This window comes from Ranitomeya imitator, chromosome 4, assembly GCF_032444005.1.
Source record: "Ranitomeya imitator isolate aRanImi1 chromosome 4, aRanImi1.pri, whole genome shotgun sequence".
Taxonomy (NCBI): Eukaryota; Metazoa; Chordata; class Amphibia; order Anura; family Dendrobatidae; genus Ranitomeya; species Ranitomeya imitator.
This window is the reverse complement of record NC_091285.1, coordinates 277550113-277574343: the sequence shown is the minus strand read 5'-3', so window position 1 is coordinate 277574343 and position 24231 is coordinate 277550113. Positions and strand designations below refer to the sequence as shown.

The 24231-nt window shown below is 42.3% G+C and overlaps 1 protein-coding gene across 1 annotated transcript in view; it reads left to right on the top strand.

Moving 5' to 3' along the window:
* The window catches only part of CAND1 (cullin associated and neddylation dissociated 1), a 48802-nt gene that overhangs the window by 11794 nt on the left and 12777 nt on the right, over positions 1-24231 (top strand). Inside the window, exons 2-8 of the mRNA XM_069764645.1 lie at positions 7992-8135; positions 9281-9435; positions 14660-14783; positions 14888-15144; positions 15231-15336; positions 23146-23291; positions 23516-23808. Of these exons, the coding sequence (XP_069620746.1) occupies positions 7992-8135; positions 9281-9435; positions 14660-14783; positions 14888-15144; positions 15231-15336; positions 23146-23291; positions 23516-23808 (1225 nt within the window). The remainder of the gene's footprint in view (positions 1-7991; positions 8136-9280; positions 9436-14659; positions 14784-14887; positions 15145-15230; positions 15337-23145; positions 23292-23515; positions 23809-24231) is intronic.

Here is a 24231-nt window from a genome sequence, read left to right as displayed (position 1 = left end):
TTACCCTGGTTACCTTTGTAAAAGTAAAAAAAAAAAAAAAAAACACTACATACTTACATTCCGGTGTCTGTCACGTCCCTCGCCCTCAGCTTCCCGGTGACGTCACCGCTGTGCTCTGCTTTACGGCCAGCCGGCGCTCACAGTCAGTGCGGGAAGTTGAGGGCGAGGGACGTGACAGACACCGGAATGTAAGTATGTAGTGTTTTTTTTTTTTTTTTTTAACAAAGGTAACCAGGATAAACATCGGGTTACTAAGCGCGGCCCTGCGCTTAGTAACCCGATGTTTACCCTGGTTACCTGGGGACTTCGGCATCGTTGGTCGCTGGAGAGCTGTCTGTGTGACAGCTCCCCAGCGACCACACAACGACTTACCAACGATCACGGCCAGGTCGTATCGCTGGTCGTGATCGTTGGAAAGTTGCTCAGTGTGACGGTACCTTTATACACAATAGATAGCTATTATTGATGAGCGATTGTGCTCTGATAAGGTGTTATCTGAGCATGCTAGAGTTCTAATAGAGCATTTCTGGCGCGTTCTAATACTATGTTCGCTCGTTCATCACTAATGGCTATCTGGCCCCATACACTGTGTTGGGCTAAGTTCATACTTGTGTTTGGCTGGTCTGTGTATGGCTTCCTACTTCCTCCCTTAAGCTGCTCCTACTTCCGCATGCGTCCTGCTTCGTCCTGTGTACCTCTCTTTAACATTGGGTACGAAAGGACATGCATTGTATGTAGATGCGTTTGCATTCGGCGTTTTGACGTGCCCGTCGACCGCACGGGAACGCAACATGTACGCAGCCATACGCAGACTAGCCAAACGCAAGTGTGAACCCGGCCTTGTTTATCAGTGCTTCTCTACTCACTTTGTTTATCCTTCTGCAAGCTCTGTTCCTAGAAAGTCTCCACCTAGATATAGGGAGGCAAGGCCAGATCCTGCAGGAATTTAACCCAGCTCTGTGCTGCAGTATTTGCCTATTCCTAGGCAGCACAGTTTTTTGGATTTTTTTTAAGGCAGCTTCTCCCAGTATTCCTGGCCAGGTTGTTGGTTCCCAGTTGCTTGTCTGGATCCTCTGGGTATATTTTTGTTCTAGCTCTAATGTTATCAACCCGGCTTGTATACCTGTCCTGTCTGACCTCTCCGCCCCTGACCTCAGCTTTAAACTCTGATCTTGTGTTGCTTGCCTTGAATCTGGATTGTCTGACCACATATTTGCCTTCATCCTCATGTTCCTTGTACCCATGTCTCTGATCCTCCGGTCTGTTGTTGATGACCCGAGTACCTCCCTGGAGTGGTACCTGGTGACTACCTGCAGCCAAGTCTATACTCACCACCAGAGGCTTTAGTGAATACCAAGTAGTCACTTAGTAACACCCCTGTAGGGCAATCCTGGCACATGGAGCAGTGGGTCCACACTTATTAAATGGGAGTAGGGGTGTCCTTCCAGATGGCTTTGGCATTGCTACTTACTTCTTGAATAACATAAGTATTAGGCATTAAAATTCAAACTGATTGAGCCTCATGTCGCCAACATAATCTGTCAGGGGAGAATTAGGTGGCCTCACACATATAACTACTGGCCGCTGATATTGGTGTGTTTAGCCCATGGCCTAAGTATAGGGACATTTACTCTGACTACCCATTGGATACATGACTTGCAGTGTGGGCTGGAGGTCTCTGCCTTCCTTTAAACTAACGTGAAAAGTGTTTGTATTGGCGCAATTCCTCTGGATTCTGCCTCCTTGCTCATCCAAGTCACTGCTTCTCTGCTACCTGGAGCACCCTTTCAGCTGTGAAACGGCACTTTCATATTCAACTGCTCCCCTCTGTAACCCTCAGTAGAAAATGAAACTGGGACAGCACATTGGCCACACATATTTACTGATTAAATCACACATTTATTTTTTCTGAAAATCTCCCTTTGAATGCTTTCAAATTGTGGCAAAATGGAAAAATTAAACACTAGCAGTTTGCCCCTATTTGGTTGTAAGGTTGTAATTGTAACAAAATACTTCCTGTAGCTTCTTTGTAGAGTGTGTAGCTGTTGGCAGAACAAGTGTTCAGATGACAGCTACTGTAAGTTCTGTGGTCACCTTTAAACTGATGGGCTTTGCTTTATAACCAGTGAGACGTTCTTTGCTGCAGTTGGAGCACTAGTCGCACTCTCCGCATCTGCGCTGTATTCAGTCGTTCACATGTAGCATGGGTCAGTTTTAAGATAACTTCATGGGGTCCTGTAAAGTGGCTGCATTGTGCTGTTTCTTTTGTGGATACTTGCCTATCTCTCGATGGGACCCTCCTCTCAAATGAGTTTTTATTTGGTAAATTGTGCTTTCTAAAACCGTAAGTTTGATAGTGCCCTAGTTGGCTTCCTGCTTTGAAATAATTTCTCTACAATAATTCTTATCATGGGGCAAACTTTTTTGATAAACTTTTTTAAAGATCTATTGCCATATTAGGATCACCTCTGTAAGGGCGATTTATTATGGGACCGGTCCACTAGCCTACTTGGGGTAGGCAGAAAACTCCGGTGACCAGCAGTCAATGCAGTTTTCAACTTACTGTTTCACCCGCAAAACTGTTTGACCACATTTCAGCAGCCTGCAGTTCTTCGGATAAGTGTTAGACCATGTTCACACTATCCTTTTTTTCATGCGGAATTGCCGCGATTTTCCCGCTGCGGGTCCGCAGCTGTTTTCCATGCAGGGTACATTACATTGTACCCTATGGAAAACAGGAACTGCTGTGCCCACAATGCGGAAAATAAAAAAAAAAGCCGCGCTGAATAGCTGCGGGAAAAAGGAAGTACCATGTCACTTCTTTTTTCGGAGCCGCAGCGGTTCTGCACCCATTGACCTCCATTGTGAGGTCAAACCCGCAGTAAAACCCGCAGATGAAAAAAAATATCTGCGGGTCTTACTGCGGTTTGTGGTGCAGAACCGCTGCAGCAGGAAGTGCGTGGGCGGAGTGTGGCTGCCCCCCCGTGCTCCGATGCCTCCCCCCAGTGCTCCGATGCCCCCCCCCCGTGCCCTAATCTCCCCCCCTTATACTTACCCGGTGTCCGTCCGGCCGTCTTCTCCCTGGGCGCCGCCATCTTGCAAAATGGCGGGCGCATGCGCAGTGCGCCCGCCGAATCGGCCAGCCGATTCGTTCCAAAGTGCATTTTGATCACTGAGATAGATTATATCTCAGTGATCAAAATAAAAAAAAATAGTAAATGACACCCCCTTTGTCACCCCATAGGTAGGGACAATAAAAAAAAATTAAGAATTTTTTTTTTTTCCCACTAAGGTTAGGGGTAGGGTTAGGGTATTTTCAGCCATTTTAACCCTAAAAAGCTTCCTAGAAAACACACAGACTCTGCATAGAAAACTGCATAAAAAAAGGATCAAAAAAAGGATCAAAAAACGCATCAAAAAAAGGACAAAAAAAGGACCTGCGTTTTCTGCCAAGAGCTGCAGTTTTTTAAAAAAACAGTACTGAAAAAAAAGGATGGAAATCAGGAACGTGTGAACATACCCTTATACTTTTTTTCACCCCTCCAAATGTGATGTCAATAGTAATCCAATGCATTGTAGAGTGACTAGTGGGTGGAAGCTTGTTGAGATGAGAACTATGAAGACATCTAATAGGCGCTTTGCACAGTACTTATGGGCTGTCTGGGCAACAGGAAACTGCTCCAAAGTGACAGCAAGCTTCACATCAGGAGGAATCCTGTGCCTGCTCAGAAAGTAGGAAAGCAGGAGTACTCCATATATTCTTGCTTCAGCCTAGCAAAGGGATTAAATAAGAAAAATGCAGGTTACACTCACTTAACATCTTGTTTTTGACACTGTTCTGCTTAAAGAGAACCTGTCATGAGGGTTTTGTAGCTCAATCGAATGTATGTTCATCTTTCATGCTGATTAAATCTGTACCTTGATTGTAAAAGTCTGTTTTGCGTGTTTTTTTTTAATAGAAATCCAGTGTTGAAATTCTTTGCAAATGAGGTGCAAGTGCGGCTTTTACAGTCATGGCCAAAAGTATTGACACCCCTGCAATTGTCAGATAATACTCCTTTTCTTCCTGAAAATAATCTTTATTTTTATATATAGCGCTAACATATTCCGCAGCGCTTTTCAGACATTGTGAGCCCCATCAGGGACAGTGATGATAATCTAAATTCCCTATCAGTATGTCTTTGGAATGTGGGAGGAAACCGGAGTGCCTGGAGGAAACCCACGCAAACACTGAGAGAACACGGTAAACTCTTTGCAGATGTTGTCCTTGGTGGGATTCGAACCCAGGACTCCAGCGCTGCAAGGCTGCAGTGCTAACCACTATGCCACCGTGCTGAAAATGATTGCAAACACAACAAACACAAATTATTTGGTATTATCTTCATTTAATTTGTCTTAAATGAAAAAACACAAAAAGAATTGTCCTAAAGCCAAATTGGATATAATTCCACACCAAACATTAAAAAAGGGGGTGGACAAAAGTATTGGCACTGTTCGAAAAATCATGTTATGCTTCTCTAATTTGTGTAAATAACAGCACCTGTAACTTACCTGTGGCACCTAACAGGTGTTGGCAATAACTAAATCACACTTGCAGCCAGTTGACATGGATTAAAGTTGACTCAACCGCTGTCCTGTGTCCTTGTACCACATTGAGCATGGAGAAAAGAAAGAAGACCAAAGAACTGTCTGAGGACTTGAGAAACCAAATTGTGAGGAAGCATGAGGAATCTCAAGGCTACAAGTCCATCTCCAAAGACCTGAATGTTCCTGTGTCTACCGTGCGCACTGTCATCAAGAAGTTTAAAGCCCATGGCACTGTGACTAACCTCCCTAGATGTGGACGGAAAAGAAAAATTGACAAGAGATTTCAACGCAAGATTGTGCGGATGTTGGATAAAGAACCTCGACTAACATCCAAACAAGTTCATGCTGCCCTGCAGTCCGAGGGTACAACAGTGTCAACCCATACTATCCGTCGGCGTCTGAATGAAAAGGGACTGTATGGTAGGAGACCCAGGAAGACCCCACTTATTACCCCGAGACATAAAAATGCCAGGCTGGAGTTTGCCAAAACTTACCTGAAAAAGCCTAAAACGTTTTGGAAGAATGTTCTGGTCAGATGAGACAAAAGTAGAGCTTTTTGGGCAAAGGCATTAACATAGTTTACAGGAGAAAAAAAAGGCATTCAAAGAAAAGAACATGGTCCCTACAGTCAAACATGGTGGAGATTCCCTGATGTTTTGGGGTTGCTTTGCTGCCTCTGGCACTGGACTGCTTGACCGTGTGCATGGCATTATGAAGTCTGAAGACTACCATCAAATTTTGCAGCATAATGTAGGGCCCAGTGTCAGAAAGCTGGATCTCCCTCAGAGGTCATGGGTCTTCCAGCAGGACAATGACCCAAAACACACTTCAAAAAGCACTAGAAAATGGTTTGAGAGAAAGCACTGGAGACTGGCCAGCAATGAGTCCAGACCTGAATCCCATAGAACACCTGTGGAGAGATCTAAAAATGGCAGTATGGAGAAGGCACCCTTCAAATATCAGGGACCTGGAGCAGTTTGCCAAAGAAGAATGGTCTAAAATTCCAGCAGAGCATTGTAAGAAACTCATTGATGGTTACCGGAAGCGGTTGGTCGCAGTTATTTTGGCTAAAGGTTGTGCAACCAAGTATTAGGCTGAGGGTGCCAATACTTTTGTCTGGCCCATTTTTGGAGTTTTGTGTGAAATGATCAATGTTTTGCTTTTTGCTTCATTCTCTTGTTTTTTCATTTAAGACAAATTAAATGAAGATAATACCAAATAATTTGTGTTTGCAATCATTTTCAGGAAGAAACTGAGTATTATCTGACAGAATTGCAGGGGTGTCAATACTTTTGGCCATGACTGTATGCCTTTCACTAATCCCCACCCATGTCAGTACACTTGCAGCTTACTTGCATGCGATTTCAACTCTGGATCTCTCAGAAACTGCTATACTTATGTCTACAGTTGAGGTACAGACTTAATCAGCAGGAAAACACGTGTATGCACATGCCATTAGCTTGAGGTACAAAATCGTCATGTCGGGTTCCCTTTATAATTGCTAGATGCTGAATCTATGTGGGTGTACATTGGTGTTTCCTCATCCCTCTACTATGTAGTAAACCGCCACACAAGACACGACATACGGTATTCTCCACAAATAGCTTTGCATTTATCCAATTGTGGCCATTGTATGTTTGGTGAATTCAACCATATACAGTGGGGCAAAAAAGTATTTAGTCAGTCAGCAATAGTGCAAGTTCCACCACTTAAAAAGATGAGAGGCATCAGTAATTTACATCATAGGTAGACCTCAACTATGGGAGACAAACTGAGAAAAAAAATCCAGAAAATCACATTGTCTGTTTTTTTAACATTTTATTTGCATATTATGGTGGAAAATAAGTATTTGGTCAGAAACAAAATTTCATCTCAATACTTTGTAATATATCCTTTGTTGGCAATGACAGAGGTCAAATGTTTTCTGTAAGTCTTCACAAGGTTGCCACACACTGTTGTTGGTATGTTGGCCCATTCCTCCATGCAGATCTCCTCTAGAGCAGTGATGTTTTTGGCTTTTCGCTTGGCAACACGGACTTTCAACTCCCTCCAAAGGTTTTCTATAGGGTTGAGATCTGGAGACTGGCTAGGCCACTCCAGGACCTTGAAATGCTTCTTATGAAGCCACTCCTTCGTTGCCCTGGCGGTGTGCTTTGGATCATTGTCATGTTGAAAGACCCAGCCACGTTTCATCTTCAATGCCCTTGCTGATGGAAGGAGGTTTGCACTCAAAATCTCACGATACATGACCCCATTCATTCTTTCATGTACCCGGATCAGTCGTCCTGGCCCCTTTGCAGAGAAACAGCCCCAAAGCATGATGTTTCCACCACCATGCTTTACAGTAGGTATGGTGTTTGATGGATGCAACTCAGTATTCTTTTTCCTCCAAACACGACAAGTTGTGTTTCTACCAAACAGTTCCAGTTTGGTTTCATCAGACCATAGGACATTCTCCCAAAACTCCTCTGGATCATCCAAATGCTCTCTAGCAAACTTCAGACGGGCCCGGACATGTACTGGCTTAAGCAGTGGAACACGTCTGGCACTGCAGGATCTGAGTCCATGGTGGCGTAGTGTGTTACTTATGGTAGGCCTTGTTACATTGGTCCCAGCTCTCTGCAGTTCATTCACTAGGTCCCCCCGCGTGGTTCTGGGATTTTTGCTCACCGGTCTTGTGATCATTCTGACCCCACGGGGTGGGATTTTGCGTGGAGCCCCAGATCGAGGGAGATTATCAGTGGTCTTGTATGTCTTCCATTTTCTAATTATTGCTCCCACTGTTGATTTCTTCACTCCAAGCTGGTTGGCTATTGCAGATTCAGTCTTCCCAGCCTGGTGCAGGGCTACAATTTTGTTTCTGGTGTCCTTTGACAGCTCTTTGGTCTTCACCATAGTGGAGTTTGGAGTCAGACTGTTTGAGGGTGTGCACAGGTGTCTTTTTATACTGATAACAAGTTTAAACAGGTGCCATTACTACAGGTAATGAGTGGAGGAAAGAGAAGACTCTTAAAGAAGAAGTTACAGGTCTGTGAGAGCCAGAAATCTTGATTGTTTGTTTCTGACCAAATACTTATTTTCCACCATAATATGCAAATAAAATGATAAAAAAACAGACAATGTGATTTTCTGGATTTTTTTTTCTCAGTTTGTCTCCCATAGTTGAGGTCTACCTATGATGTAAATTACAGACGCCTCTCATCTTTTTAAGTGGTGGAACTTGCACTATTGTTGACTGACTAAATACTTTTTTGCCCCACTGTATAGACATATTCCTACCTGCCATACATTCAGTAAAGGTAAAGTATGAAGTGATTCTTATTTACGTAATGCAATGCATGCTTTGTTCTATAGTCATAGTCCAGTGATCTTGTTAAAATACTATTTTTAATTTTTTTTTCTAGATTCATGGCAACTAATGACTTAATGACTGAGCTGCAGAAGGACTCCATTAAACTAGACGATGATAGTGAGCGTAAAGTGGTAAAGATGATTTTAAAGCTTTTGGAAGATAAGAATGGTGAAGTGCAAAACCTAGCGGTGAAATGGTAAGTTGCATCAAGCAATGTAAGCTTGTCCTTCCACCTTTCTCGTCAATCATTCCAGATAATGGAGGATTTTAATATTCACAGACTTCATGAAACACCAAAGTAGTTACTACAGTGATTAACAAAGAAGTTAGTGTAACTTTTTGAAAAAAAAAAAAAAAAATTTTATATTGGAGGCACTGCAAAGTTTTGCTGTCAGGAAGGGGGGCAGGGTCGTGAGATCCTTCACCAGTTGGACAAAACTCTGCTCTCAAGTGTACAGCTCCTGCTTGAGCTGCATGTATAGAGTAGTGTACAGGCTCAGTACACGTCTATGGGTCTGTACAAACCCTTACTATTGAGCACTGCTCTGCACATACTTCATGCAGGAGCGCACATTTTAGAACCGTGTTTTGACTGGTGGGGCTCTCGCTCGGGACCTAAACACTATGCAACACTTGTAACATATTAAACCTTCTTCAAATTGATAGTTACACTTTAAAGCAGCATAAATGTAGAAAATATTTCTTCACATTGTAGTATTAAATGGTGCAAAGTAAGAATGCTTTAAAATAATAGAAGTGTTAATAAAGATTTTTAATTGGTTAAAACAACGCAAAGTAAAAGAATAAATGAGATGGTTAAATCAATGAATTTTTGATGTACAGAGAACTTTTGTAGGATTATTCAGGTGTATGAGTAGCCAGTTACACCAAACACAATGATCATCATTATTTCACTTATATTCACCTCTGACCTGTTTCAGCGGAGTCTGCACTCTCTCCCAAAGCTCATGTGAGGTTGTTGCGTCACATGAGCCCTGCACCCAACAGGAAGTGAGATCGGCAGCCAGCTGTTCACTTCCTGTTACTGTCCCCGCCTTCAGACACAAGTGACAATGCTGCAGAATTGGGCACAGGGCTCCCATGAGGCAATACATGAGCCCCAGGAGGGTGAGTGCAGACACTATTGGAGAAGCTAGTACAAGCATAAGGGTTGTTATGCGGCAGATATCTTGCACAAATCTGAGGTTCCTATTCATTTGAATTGGCCTTTAGCTTTCATATTTGTTCAACTGTTGCATTGTGTATTTCTTTTGTAGTTTAATAAGCATTGTTTTCTTATCCAACATGACGCTTGAAATGTATGTGTTCTTTTCTGTTTAGTCTCGGCCCTCTTGTAAGTAAAGTAAAAGAATATCAAGTAGAGACCATTGTGGACACTCTGTGCACCAATATGTTGTCCGACAAGGAACAGCTACGCGATATATCGAGCATTGGACTGAAAACTGTAATTGGAGAGCTTCCGCCGGCTTCTAGTGGTGAGTTACAGCATTCTCCTTACAATGAATGCTTGAAGGCGGTTTTCCCACAAAGTTAATTTTAATCAACATTTTAATCAATAGATCTTTGAATAATAATAAGTTCTGCAATTGGATGTGTTTAAAAAAAAATGTTCCTGTGCTGAGATAATCTTATAAATGTGCCCCTGCTGTGTATTGTGTAATGGCTGTGTCTGACCGTACAGGGATATGGTCTGATAATACCACAGCTCCTGGGCAGGGAGGAAGGAAAACAGTATGCAGACAGGACAGCAGGGGATCACAGCGTATTTTTTTTTTTTAGGTAAAACAGGGGTTACTAACAGGCAGGGGAAATGCCTAAAGGTACCTTCACACATAACGATATTGTTAACGATATCGTTGCTTTTTGTGACGTAGCAACGATATCGTTAATGAAATCGTTATCTGTGACAGCGACCAACGATCAGGCCCCTGCTGGGAGATCGTTGGTCGCTGAATAAAGTCCAGAACTTTATTTCGTCGCTGGACTCCCTGCTGACATCGCTGGATCGGCGTGTGTGACACCGATCCAGCGACGTCTTCACTGGTAACCAGGGTAAACATCGGGTAACTAAGCGCAGGGCCGCGCTTAGTAACCCGATGTTTACCCTGGTTACCATCCTAAAAGTAAAAAAAAACAAACACTACATACTTACCTACCGCTGTCTGTCCTCCAGCGCTGTGCTCTGCACTCCTCCTGTACTGGCTGTGAGCGTCTGTCAGCCGGAAAGCAGAGCGGTGACGTCACCGCTCTGCTTTCCGGCCGCTGTGCTCACAGCTAGTACAGCAGGAGTGCAGAGCACAGCGCTGGAGGACAGACAGCGGTAGGTAAGTATGTAGTGTTTGTTTTTTTTTACTTTTAGGATGGTAACCAGGGTAAACATCGGGTTACTAAGCGCGGCCCTGCGCTTAGTTACCCGATGTTTACCCTGGTTACCGACATCGTTGGTCGCTGGAGAGCGGTCTGTGTGACAGCTCTCCAGCGACCAAACAGCGACGCTGCAGCGATCCGGATCGTTGTCGGTATCGCTGCAGCGTTGCTTAATGTGAAGGGGCCTTTACCTAACAAAAAGAATCTGCTGTGATTTCCTACCCCCCCCCCCCCCCCCCCCCTCCGCCCAGTAGATGTGGCATGATCTGACCATGTTCCTGTACAGTCACACACAGCCATTACACAGGATCATCCAATTGTGGAACTTCTATTTATTTGAAGACCTATTAATTAAAATGTATTTTGTTAGTGGGAAACCCTTTTAAAAGGGAGTTGCTGATGGTGTTCTTTAGTAAATATGGCTTGTTAGAATGGGAAGGCTCAGCTGTTCAATACATTATCCCCTGTGTCTGCTGCCTCTGTGATGGAGCCTGCTTGTCCTACTAGAATGTGCTTTAGTTACAATGAAGTTTCACACTTAAGGGAAAGCAGAAATCTTGAAAACTATTGATACAAAAATAGCAAACATCATTTTATGTGCTAAAACCAGGTTTAGATGATATTTAAAGGGAAGCGGTTAGTAAGTTAACCCCTTAACAACCAGGGGCATTTCAGTTTTTGAAAAATTTTTTTTTTGCTCCCCTTCTTCCCAGAGCCGTAACTTTTGTATTTTTTGGTCAATTTGTCTGTGTGAGGGCTTGTTCTTTGCGGGACAAGTCTTTCTACTACTTTGTACTATATCGCTTTTTTGCATTCTTTTTGCATTTATATAAATTTTGTTATTTATTTATTTTTTTTATTTTTTATTCTTATTTATTTACTATTCCCATTTCTTCTTTTTTATTTATTTTTTTTTATTTTATTATTTTTACTTATTTTTCATTTTTTATTTATATATACTTTTCATTTTATTTAATTATTTTTTTATTTATTTATATTTCATTCATTTTTCCATTTATTTATTCTCTATAGCATCTATTATTAGTTTTGCGTTTATATATATTTCTTACATAATATTATTATTATTTTTCATTTTGTTCAATTATTTTTAATTATTATTGTTGTTATTTTTTTTTTATTTCATTATTTCATTTCTCATTTTCATTATTTCTATTTATTTACCATTATTATTTTTTATTTATTTTTTATTTATTTTCTATTTTTTATTTTTTTATTTTTATTTCTTAGTTTATTTTTTATTTGTGTGTTGGTACAGTCACTATAGCACTTTATTTTGTCTGTGTAATCAGACATATACATAGGTTTAGTCATTTATTTTTCTACACACCCCTAACAAATACATATTTATATTCTGTTTATTTTACACTCATTGCACATTCATCCCACATTCATCTAGTTAACTTTTGAGCTCCCTCACTATATATTGTTCCTTGATTGGTATCCTTATAGTCATTCATTACTGTCATTGTCATTTCCCTATTGTTTTGTTTTATTAAGTAGTTTGTTCACACACTTTTAGGTACTCACACACACATTCCCACTTCTTTTTCATGTTTTTTTCTTTTTTTCTTTTCTCTTACGTTCATTCACATATGTCCATATTAACATTATGCCCCTATTACAATATACCACCAGGACCTTATGTTTTCCTGTTTTTTCCTTTACTTTTTAGGACCTGCGGGTCACATGTTCTTCTTCAGCCAATGGCGGCGGGCCGGGTGGTACGCACATCGCTGTAAGGTCCCTGGCATCTCCGCTTTCCGGCTTAATGTCCCCCAGCGCTGCGTCATCTGAACGCGTCGCCGGGGATCACGTGGGCTGGCGGCGGGGGTCGCCATGGTGACATCTAATAGCGGTGCGCGTCGCCTCACACCTGCGCCCCCTGCTCATTAGTGTGCTTTGCCCTTATATACCCCTTCTCTACCGGATGATGCCACCCCCTGACGAAGGCTGACGCCGAAACGCGCGTTGGGGAGTGGTACATCCAGGAGACGGCAGCACCAAAGGTAATACCTGCTCCATTCATTTAAAGATATAGCGCTCTAAATTTATTGACACTGGTCATTATGCCTTAATCTATCTAGCAGGTACCTCTATACATATCCCTATCTCCAGCGTATATTAGGCCGCACATTTGCACTTTAGATTACTTCGGCTGCACTTTTCAGCACTTGTTGCATTTTATGCTGATATATATACATACACACATTGCACTTGCAGCTACTATGTGCACCTTAGCCTAGTAAGTACCTTAGGCCAGTTTTTAAAGGTGCACCATTTTATATATATTTCATCTTTTTCCTTGATATATCCACTTTTTTCAGTGTGTGTGTGTGTATATATGTGTATATATATATATATATATATATATATATATATATATATATATATATATATATATATATATATATATATATGTATGTATGTATGTATATATGTATATATATGTATGTATATGTATATGTTTGTATATGTTTCGGTTCTGTGTTGAGTTACATATATTTATTTATTTGTATCATATCATCACTGTACTATAGCAGGACTGGTTTTTTGCTCCGTCTCCTTGGTCTTGTGCCCTCTTTTGGTTTCTTTTTTTCCCCCCTACCATTTGGTGTATTCTTTTACAAATAAAATTATTTGAATTCACTGGGCATTAGTTCGGTTTTTGTGTTCTCTGTTTTTCGTATATTTCTTCCGATTTGCCTATTATTATGTCCATCGCGGGATACATACATATATATAATTTTTGATAGTGTACTGAATGTTTCATCTTTTTTGATTATTCTACTAAGTTAATCAAGTATCTATGTATTCCTTGCCTTGAGTTTTTATTTAATTTTTTTATTCAAGTTGTACTTTTGAAAGGCATTGGTTTTAACATAGTGTACTGTAAAAAAAAAAAATTGTGTGGTAAAACTTCAAAATAAGTGCAATTCCACAGTTGCTAAATGGTAAAACTGACCTGCCATTATTATTCTCCAGGTCATTAGAAGTTAAAACAGCAAACCTGTATAGATTTTTTTTTTTTTAGTTAAGTGGCGAAAAAAAAATCCAAAATTGTTATTTATAAAAACGAAAAAACACCATTTTCCCAAGGTCTGTATGGTCTCCATTTTTCGTGATCTGGGACTGTTTGAGAGCTTATTTTTTTCCATGACGACCTGACTGGCGTTTTGAATTTTTTTCTCATTGCGCCGTTTAGCGATCAGATTAATTCTTTTTCTATATTGATTGGGTGATTCTGAACACAACGATAACAAATATGCGAATATGTGTATATTTTATTTTATTAAGTTTTATTTTGAATGGGGCGTAAGGGGGTGGATTTGAATTTTTTGACTTTTTAAAAAAACCCTTTTTTACTTTTTGCGTAATTCAATGTCTCCATGGGAGACTAGAAGCTGCAATACTTTGATCACCTCTGCTACACACAGGCAATGATCAGATCGCCTGTGTGTAGCAGAAATACTCACTTGCTATGAGCGCCGACCATGGGGCTGTAATCATAGCAATCTGGCAATAACAACCATAGATGTCTGCTGCAGGCTTCTGGTTGTCATGCTAACCCATGGATGACCCGCGATCATGTGACTAAATCTACAATGGATGGGATTAGCGATGCGCTTCTGGTAAACTTGAGTTAAATTACGCTGTCAGAGATTGACAGTGGCATTTAACTAGTTAACAGCCGCGGGTGGATCGCGATTCCACCCGCAGATGTTGCGGGCATGTGACAGCTGTCATGTGCCCAGAAAGGTGCCGGCTCAGCTTCAGAGCCCACACCAAACACTGGGAGTCCGACATGGGTGTACTATTACGCCCAACGTTGGAAAGGGGTTAAATTCTGTCCCCCACACACTAAATGTCATATATGGGCATGCAGGTCTTTGAAATGTTAGTGCACTTTTTATAGCTTCTATCCATATCTGCATTCCCAAGTAGCAAGCGTTTTCATATGCAGATTAATTCTTAAGTGCTCTGGGTGTGATCATGCACTTAAAACAAAACAACACTACTTTCTTAGGTTGTTTCTCTGTCCAGCACCAGTCTTTTTAGCTTGATAGATGGCTCATTCTGAGCGGTCAGGCAACAGGTAAGGAAATCAAACAGTGAGCTGTCACTCAGATCAAACTGATCACTTTAATCTTGTTAACATGATTTCTGTCATTATTGATTGCATTTCACAGTTGCTTTCCTAATGTCCTGACAATTCCTCACCAGTATAAGATTTTTTTTTTATTCATATTTTAACCTGGTACTTCTAAGAAAGTAGGATCCTCGGATTTGTTCTCAGTGTCTATCATTCTACAGGATCTTCTTTGGCTGCAAATGTTTGCAAGAAAATTACTGGACGTCTCACCAGTGCTATTGCAAAGCAGGAGGATGTGTCTGTGCAGCTGGAAGCCTTGGACATCATGGCTGATATGCTAAGCAGGTACAATTTACATTGGCTAATCCTTATACTTGAAGCACTAGAAATTATTGACATGGATTACATTTTACATACCAAATGGTTGATATTTAGGTTTCTGTCTTCAGACAGGGCGGCTTGCTTGTTAATTTCCATCCTTCAATTCTGAGCTGTTTGCTTCCACAATTGACAAGCCCTAGACTGGCCGTAAGGAAAAGAACCATCATTGCTCTTGGTCATCTGGTTATGAGTTGTGGGAATATTGTATTCATTGATCTCATTGAGCACCTCTTGGCAGAGCTTTCTAAAAATGATTCAATGTCTACCACTAGGACCTACATACAGTGCATTGCTGCCATCAGTAGGCAGGCAGGTCACCGGATTGGTAAGTAAAAGCATGTGATAGTTGCTTGTTCTACATGTATCTCTTGACTATATGGTATCTAAACATGTCATCAAATTATTTTGCAGGTGAATATTTAGAGAAGATAATTCCTCTTGTGGTTAAATTTTGTAACGTTGATGATGATGAACTAAGAGAATACTGCATTCAGGCTTTTGAATCATTTGTTAGACGGTAGGTTAAAATGTATTCGCGTTGACTCCTTCCAGCACATGAGCCCAAATCTAGGGCCTGTTAAGCTGTCATTATGGTTCTATGCCAGGCAAAAGCTCCTGGTGTATCTGCCAGGTGTTCATAAAGCTCCATTTAATCCAATGGAGGCTCAGGATACCTTCCCACGATCAAGTGTTTGAGTTTGACGTTGCATAATTCTGCAACCACATTCGTTTACTTGCATTTTTTCCTTGCGGTTTTGTGTGCATTTTTTGCATGCGTTTTTTTAGGCGTTTTTGTCTCAAAGTGAGTTGAGACACAAGCAGTAGAGCAAAAACTATGTTTCCGAAAGCAAGGGGCCCAACACTTAACACATACAGACACAAAACTAAAATATATGAAGCTGTAGCTAGATAAATGATAGAAATGATATCCTGCATATATCTAATTTCCCAACACCTCCCTACATATTATAAGCTTTCACCCTTTAGTGCCTTTCATATGGCACTAAAGGGTGTTTATAATTGTTTAGCCTAAAAATCATTTTAAAAATCGTGTGGGTCCCGCCTATTTTTGATAACCAGCAATGGTAAAGCAGACAGCTGTGAGCTGATATTATCCGGTTGGGAAGAGCCATGGTTCTTGGGTCCTTCCTAGCCTACAAATGCTATCCCGCAGCCACGTCAGAAGTAGCACTATTAGATACGCTAGTTCTGGCGCATTCACCCTTTCTTCCCTGATTGCTTTAGTGCAGTGACAATTGGGGTAATGATTTATTGGGTTGATGCCAGCTATGTAGTGTCAGCTGGCTTCAAGCTCCCACTGTTGGTAATGGAGAGGCGTCTATCGGACACCCTATTACTAACCCAGTAAGTATAAAGATAAAGATTTTTTGTGTTTTTATTTAAAAAAACAAACAAACAACTTTTTCCCTGGTTCCCCAATTTAGTAAGAAAGCAGTTTCCTGCTTTGACGTAGTCCAGCGTAGCGTTTCCCACGACATTCCTTGATTACCTAGATCAAAGCCTATGAATACTCAAAAAGAGGCTCCATAGACTTTGAGCAGTAGCTTCTTCCCACTCACTCGAGACCCGGTGACTGATGAGTGATGACGTCAGGAATCCGCATAGAAGACTTCAGCGTACCCACAAGAGAAATTGACATGCCGCGACTTGGAAAAATGCACTGCAGGTGAGTTTACACAGCAAATGCAGAGTGGGTATGCGATTTCTATTAATCCCATCCACTTTGCTTGTACTATAAACGCAGCATTTTGGACACAGCGAAATTGCGCTGCTTTGAGATCGCTAATATCACTGATTGTGGGAACATACCCTATAAGTGTTATTTTGGCCTTTGCTGTAGTAATCTGTATATGTGCAGCCTTCCATGAGAGATGTACAGGTACTTTTCACAAAATTAGAATATCATCAAGAAGTTAGTTTATTTCAGTTCTTTAATACAAAAAGTGAAACTCATTATTATATATAGTCATTACAAACAGAGTGATCCATTTCAAGTGTTTATTTCTGTTAATGTTGATGATTATGGCTTACATCCAGTGAAAACCCAAAAGTCATTATCTCAGTAAATTAGAATAATTAACAAAAACACCTGCAAAGGTTTCCTAAGCATTTAAAAAGGTCCCTTAGTCTGTTTCAGTAGGCTCCACAATCATTGGGAAGACTGCTGACCTGACAGATGTCCAGAAGGCAGTCACTGACACACTCCACACGGAGGGTAAGCCACAAAAGGTCATTGCTAAAGAAGATGGCTGTTCAGAGTGCTATATCCAATCATATTAATGGAAGGTTGAGCGGAAGGAAAGTGTGGTAGAAAAAGGTGCACAAGCAACCGGGATTAACCGTAGCCTTGAAAGGATTAAGAAAAGGCCATTCAAAAATTTGGGTGAGATTCACAAGGAGTGGACTGCTACTGGAGTCATTGCTTCAAGAGCCACCACACACAGACGTATCTATGACATGGGCTACAAGTGTCGCATTCCTTGTGTCATGCCACTCATGACCAATAGACAACGCCAGAATGTCTTACCTGGACCAAGGAGAAAAAGAACTGGACTGCTGCTCAGTGGTCCAAGGTGTTGTTTTCAGGTTAAAGTAAATTTTGCATTTCATTTGGAAATCAAGGTCCCAGAGTCAGGAAGAAGAGTGGAGAGGCACACAATCCAAGCTGTTTGTGGAAACTTCACACTAGACCTCAGTCAGTAATGGTTTGAGGAGCCATGTCATCTGCTGGTGTAGGTCCACTGTGTTTTATCAAGACCAAAGTCAGCGCAGACATCTGCCAGGAAATTTTAGAGCACTTCATGCTTCCCTCAGCCGACAAGCTTTTTGGAGATGGAAATTTTATTCTCCAGCAGGACTTGGCACTTGTCTACGCTGCCAAAAGCACCAATACCTGGTTTAAAAACAACAGTATCACTGTGCTTGATTGGCCAGCAAACTCGCCTGACCTTCTCTATGGGGTTGTCAAGAGGCAGATAGGAGACACAGCAATGCAGACAAGCTGAAGGCTGCTATCAAAGCAACCTGGGCTTCCATAACACCTCAGCAGTGCCACAGGCTGATCTCCATGCCACGCCGCATTGATGCAAAAGGAGCCCCAACCAAGTATTTAGTGCATTTACTGAACATACATGTCAGTAGGACAACATTTCAGATTTTAAAATCATTTCTCAAGCTGGTGTTATAAAGTATTCTAATTTCCTGAGATAATGACATTTGGGTTCTCATGGGCTGTAAGCCATAATCAACATTAATAGAATTAAACACTTGAAATAGATCACTCTGTAATGACTCTATATAATGAGTTTCACTTTTTGTATTGAAGAACTGAAATAAATTAACTTTTTGATGATATTCTAATTGCGAGAAGCACCTGTATTCAAAATGTAATGTGAACAGGGTCTACCTCAAATGTGAATGTCTTCAGGTCATACTGAGAATTCATCCACTTTAGAAAAAATAAAATAGTACAGTGGGTTGAAAGTTAGACTTCCTTCTTGGTGCCCACCTCCAGTAGCTGGAGGTGCTGCTTGACAGAGCACACTGTCTGCATCGTTATTTTCAATGGCTTCATCTTTTTTTATGCTTGTATTTGGTTTTAAAAATAATTATTGAAGGTGGGTTTCATTAAAAATTGTTTGGCTCTTTCATACATTTTCTTGTACATTTAATATTGTTGTCTTAAATCAGCTGAGAGGAGCACAGAAAAAGACAGTTACAAACTCTCCTTCCAGAACAAGTTCTATAACCAATTCCTAGTTTACTCACAATAGACTGTAGGAGGCAGACCGTGCCATATGTTTAAGGGGAACCCGTCGCTGTGAAAATGCAAGCAGCATGCTACAGAGTCGGGGACCTGAGTAGACTGATGCATAACTTTGTGAGAAAAGATTCAGTGTAACCTGTGTTTTATTCATTGAATTTGTGTGCTTTCTGTGAATTTTTTTTCAGTCCAGTGGGCAATCCTAAGTGATTGACAGTTATTTGTAAAGGTGCATATACAGGAATACCTGTCAATCATTAGTAGGACAGCCCACTAGACCAAAAATCTCAAAGAGCTGACGATTAATGATGACCACATGGGTTATACAGTCGTTGTTAACAAAACTATATATTCTGCTTAGTTCCCCCTGCTCTATAACATGGTGGTTGTATATTGGTCTGCATTATCACGGTGATGGGTTCTCTTTAAAGGGAACCAGACCGTTTCTCTAGGCCAGGGGTCCCCAACTCCAGTCCTCAAGGCCCACCAACAGGTCATGTTTTCAGGATTTCCTTAGTCTTGCCCAGGTAATAATTGCATCACCTGTGCAATGCAAAGGAAATTCTGAAAACATTACCTGTTGGTGGGCCTTGAGGACTGGAGTTGGGACCTCTGCTCTAGGCCCCCCCCCCCCAAAACCACCACCATATATTTATTGCTACCATTATACCCTTCCTAGTGAGCCTGTTTTATTGTCTTATTGATTTACTGCATGTGCCAAAAATGGTTCTCAATCGCTTCATTGGGAAAAACAGGAGACAATGGGTGTAGGCAAAAAAGAGGTCTCCCCTTCAGCAGGTTTCACTCACTAACTGGCGCAAAACTAATCTGTTTTGGCTTGGTGTTAGTATGAGTCAGGCGTGAGTCTGGTCCAATTCTGGTCTCTACTTTAAGGCTTTGTTGTTTTTTTTTTTTTAGTAATTTATTTTTTCTTTCAGATCCATCATTGAGGGAAGCAGAGTGGAATGTGTTACTATGTTATCCCTCTCGTGACCGAGCGAGAACAGTGTGGAATCTGTCATATTGTCCCTACTCAGGTCTGCATGGCAGAACCTTAACGCATGCAGGACGTTTAGGTGACCAGGCGGATGGTCCTTGCCATTTCCCTATTCCAAGAGTTGTTTTTATAACTGCCATGGCAATATGCTAAGGCTAAGTTCACACTGCGTTAGCAGCAGCCCGTTCAGCACATATGCTAACGGGCTGCTGTAACACAAGTGCTTAGGTGTTAGCATCGCACTAGCGCAGATAGAGAGTCTGCTAGCTCTATCTGTGCTAGCAGTGACGGACCCGGAAACGCTGCAGCCAGCGTCTCAGGGTCCGTCACTCAATGACAGCACATCCCTAGCGCACGCCCATTGTGGGCGTGCGCTAGCAATGCGTCCGACATTGCAGTCAATGGCGGCCGTAACGAACTACGTTACACCGCGTTTATGCCGCGATGTAACGTAGTCTAACGCAGTGATTTTCAACCTTTTTTGAGCCGCGGCACACTTTTTATACTTAAAAAATCCCGAGGCACACCACCAACCAAAATGGCACAAAATGGTGCGTCCAGGTTTGAGATGAAAGTCTGCAGTCATTCTATGTGACTGCAGGCTTCTGAATTCTCACAGCGCAAGCACTGCACACTTTCAGGATTCTCCCTTGCCGGTGGCCAGAGTGGACGGTCATGACAGCACAAGTATGTGATTTGGATACTTCTGGCCACATTCTAACTAGACGTGTCCGGCCTCAGTCAATTCATTTTCATTGAATGAGGCCACACATGTCTAGTCAGCACATGACCGCATGTATGTAAATCACCAACATCAGAGAATTATGATAGCAGTGTGCACTGTTAGAATTCAGAAGTCTGCAGTCACATAGTATGACTGCAGACTCATCACAACCTTGGACATCCCCTTTAATGTTCCTAACAAATAAAAATGAGAATTAGTATCACAAAAAAAACACATTTACATCCAGGTACCTGATAGATGACGTTGTTTGTGGAGTCGCCTCTTTCTTTTCATCTTCACCTTGTCCAGATGCCATGATGACTCTTCTCATCCACCGGCAGAGCTCGTTTCTGCAGACTTCCATCTTCTCCTGTCTTCTGCAGCACATCCCGACACAAAACCCTTAAAGATAGCAGTGTTATTATAATGCTCCGGAATAACAATATCTGCCCTAGGCTGAGCCCCTGAGTAAATAATTGCCCCTCACTTTATTCCCAGCACATAATATGACCCTCACTGTCCCTCTTATGGTACATGCCATCCACACTGCCCTCTCTCTCTTTTCCATACTTCACACTGCCTTCTCATACGGTGTCCCTCATAGAGAGCCCAGTCTCTCTACTGTGCCCCTTCATTACACTCCTCCTACTTGGCATACTGTCTCCTCCTGGCTGTTACCCTCACACTACTCAGTATCTATTATGTGTCCACTCACACTTTCATCCCCCCATACTGTCTGCACACATTTCTAATAGCCTCCTCCTGTACATCCCCCCCCTGCTAACATACCCCTTTGCTCTCTCCATATTTCCTCCTCACACATTCCCCCCTCACATTCCCCTGACTCCCCATACTGTCCTCACACATCCCATCACTGTTGCTCCCAGTACTGTCAGCACACATTTTTTCCCCTCGCTACTGTGTCCACCCCCATCTCCCCACTCACCCCCACAGAATATATCCACTGCCCTTCCGATAGAATAAATCCATCCCCTTCCACAGAATAAATGCACCCTGCCCCACACATGCTAAATAAATTCCAGCCCCCCCCCACGTACACACTGAATAAATCCCCCACACACACTGAATAAATCCCCCCACACACTGAATAAATCCCCCCCACACACTGAATAAATCCCCCCCACACACTGAATAAATCCCCCCCACACACTGAATAAATCCCCCCCACACACTGAATAAATCCCCCCCCACACTGAATAAATCCCCCCCCACACTGAATAAATCCCCCCACACACTGAATAAATCACCCCACACACTGAATAAATCCCCCACACACTGAATAAATCCCCCCACACTTAATAAATCCCCCCACACACTTAACAAATCCCCCCACACACTTAATAAATCCCCCCACACACTTAATAAATCCCCCCACACACTTAATAAATCCCCCCCACACACTGAATAAATCCCCCCACACACTTAATAAATCCCCCCACATACTCCCCATAAACCCACCCCACGCTGAATCTTCGGTGTCTTCAGCTCCACAGCACAGGAGCACTTACCACCAAGTCTCTTCTTTCTCCTGCGCGCCGGATAGTGACGTCAGCAGCGTGATCACATGACTTGATCACGCTGCTGGCGTCGCTCTGACCCAGCAGTCAGAGCCTCAATTGTACTCGCAGCTGGTAGATGTCTGCGAGTACAATTGATCTCCGGGAGCCGGCGCGCTGCAGCTTCTCTGTGCCGGCTGTCAGCTTGACAGTCGGCACAGAGAACAGCTGACTCCCGTTCCCCGCGGCACAAAAACACTGGTCTAACGGACACCATTGACACAGTGTGAACCCAGCCTAAGTAGCGAGTGGCTAGAACTGGGGGCATTATTTTTGAACAAAGTCCAGAACTTTATTTCGTCGCTGGATCTCCCGTGGACATCGCTGGATCGGCGTGTGTGACACCGATCCAGCGATGTCTTCACTGGTAACCAGGGTAAACATCGGGTAACTAAGCGCAGGGCCGCGCTTAGTAACCCGATGTTTACCCTGGTTACCAGCGTAAAAGTAAAAAAAACAAACACTACATACTTACCTACCGCTGTCTGTCCCCGGCGCTGTGCTCTGCACTCCTCCTGTACTGGCTGTGAGCGTCGGTCAGCCGGAAAGCAGAGCGGTGACGTTACCGCTCTGCTTTCCGGCCGCTTTGCTCACAGCCAGTACAGGAGGAGTGCAGAGCACAGCGCCGGGGACAGACAGCGGTAGGTAAGTATGTAGTTTTTTTTTTTTTTTTACTTTTACGCTGGTAACCAGGGTAAACATCGGGTTACTAAGCGCTGCCCTGCGCTTAGTAACCCGATGTTTACCCTGGTTACACGGGGACTTCGGGATTGTTGGTCGCTGGAGAGCTGTCTGTGTGACAGCTCTCCAGCGACCAAACAGCGACGCTGCAGCGATCCGGATCGTTGTCGGTATTGCTGCAACGTCGCTTAATGTGAAGGGACCTTAAGACCATAAAATGGTCTTGTTAGGAAGGGTATAATGGTAGCATTAGAAATATGGTGGTGGTGCCTTGGAAAGCTGTAAAGTTCACTTTAAGGAAACCCCATTTAAAAAAATGTTTTTTAGTCTAAACATGCAATAACAAAAAATGTAAATCCTTAACAGTGGACATCTCCCCTTTTTAAGGCTCAGCATTAGGTACAGTGTGTGTTGTTTTTTCTTTTGTAAATCTTCTGTGGTTAATATTCAGGGTCTAAAATTGATGGCGCTCTAGATTGGCTCCTGGCATGTAATGTTTTATGGTATTTAGGAGATTGTATTCATCTGCACAGAATGACATTGCACCTTAATCTTTCTTGTAGTTGCCCCAAGGAAGTATATCCACATGTTTCCACTATCATAAATATCTGTCTCAAGTACTTGACCTATGATCCCAATTACAACTATGATGATGAGGATGAAGATGAAAATGCGATGGATGCTGATGGTGTCGATGATGACGATCAAGGTATTGTGAACCAGTGACTAAATATGCAAGCCAGCATATCTATCAAAAGAAAAACCCGCTGCCTAAAAGTTCTTCCTGTACTTTTCTTAAAGAATTGTCAACTATTGTAATGCAATCGCCTACCAAGTATGAATGAAGTGATGCTAAGTTTGCTGACATTAAGTGACTGTTGTTGTAAACTTCATGTAAAAGTGTGCCGCTATAATACATCTGTCTGGCCGCAGGTAGTGATGACGAGTACAGTGATGATGATGATATGAGCTGGAAGGTGCGACGTGCAGCTGCTAAGTGCCTGGATGCCGTGGTCAGCACTCGCCATGAGATGCTGCCAGAATTCTACAAGACTGTCTCTCCAGCACTAATAGCCAGGTTTAAGGAACGTGAAGAGAATGTTAAGGCCGATGTGTTCCATGCATATCTATCACTTCTAAAGCAAACCAGGCCAGTGCAAAGCTGGCTTTGTGACCCAGATGCAATGGAGCAGGGAGAGACGCCCTTGACGATGCTGCAGAGCCAGGTTGGGACTTTATTGCCTTTTATTTTATGTAATGCATTATTGAATGGCTTTATTTTATATAATGTCAACTAATAGGAACTGTGCACAATACTTGGTGTTATGCAGTTGCAAGTCCTCACCTGATGTGTGAACGATCATGAGACAGCCTGAAGTCATATGAAGTACATGTCTCTTAATACCTGAGCACAAAGCTAAAATAAAAGTTAAGGTCCTTAAAACTTGCTGATAATAGGAAAGGAGCTTTTTTTTTCCTTACTTCAAAACGCTTGTTCCAGTTTATTCATCAGGGTAAATAAATAGTGATGAGCGCAAGTGCTTGTTATTATAGTTTGCGTAAGATGCTTGGGTATGCATCGTGTAACGCAGGTGCTTGAGTGACACGTTCGAGTCCCCACGACCGCCCGTTTCGCAGCTGTTGAACAA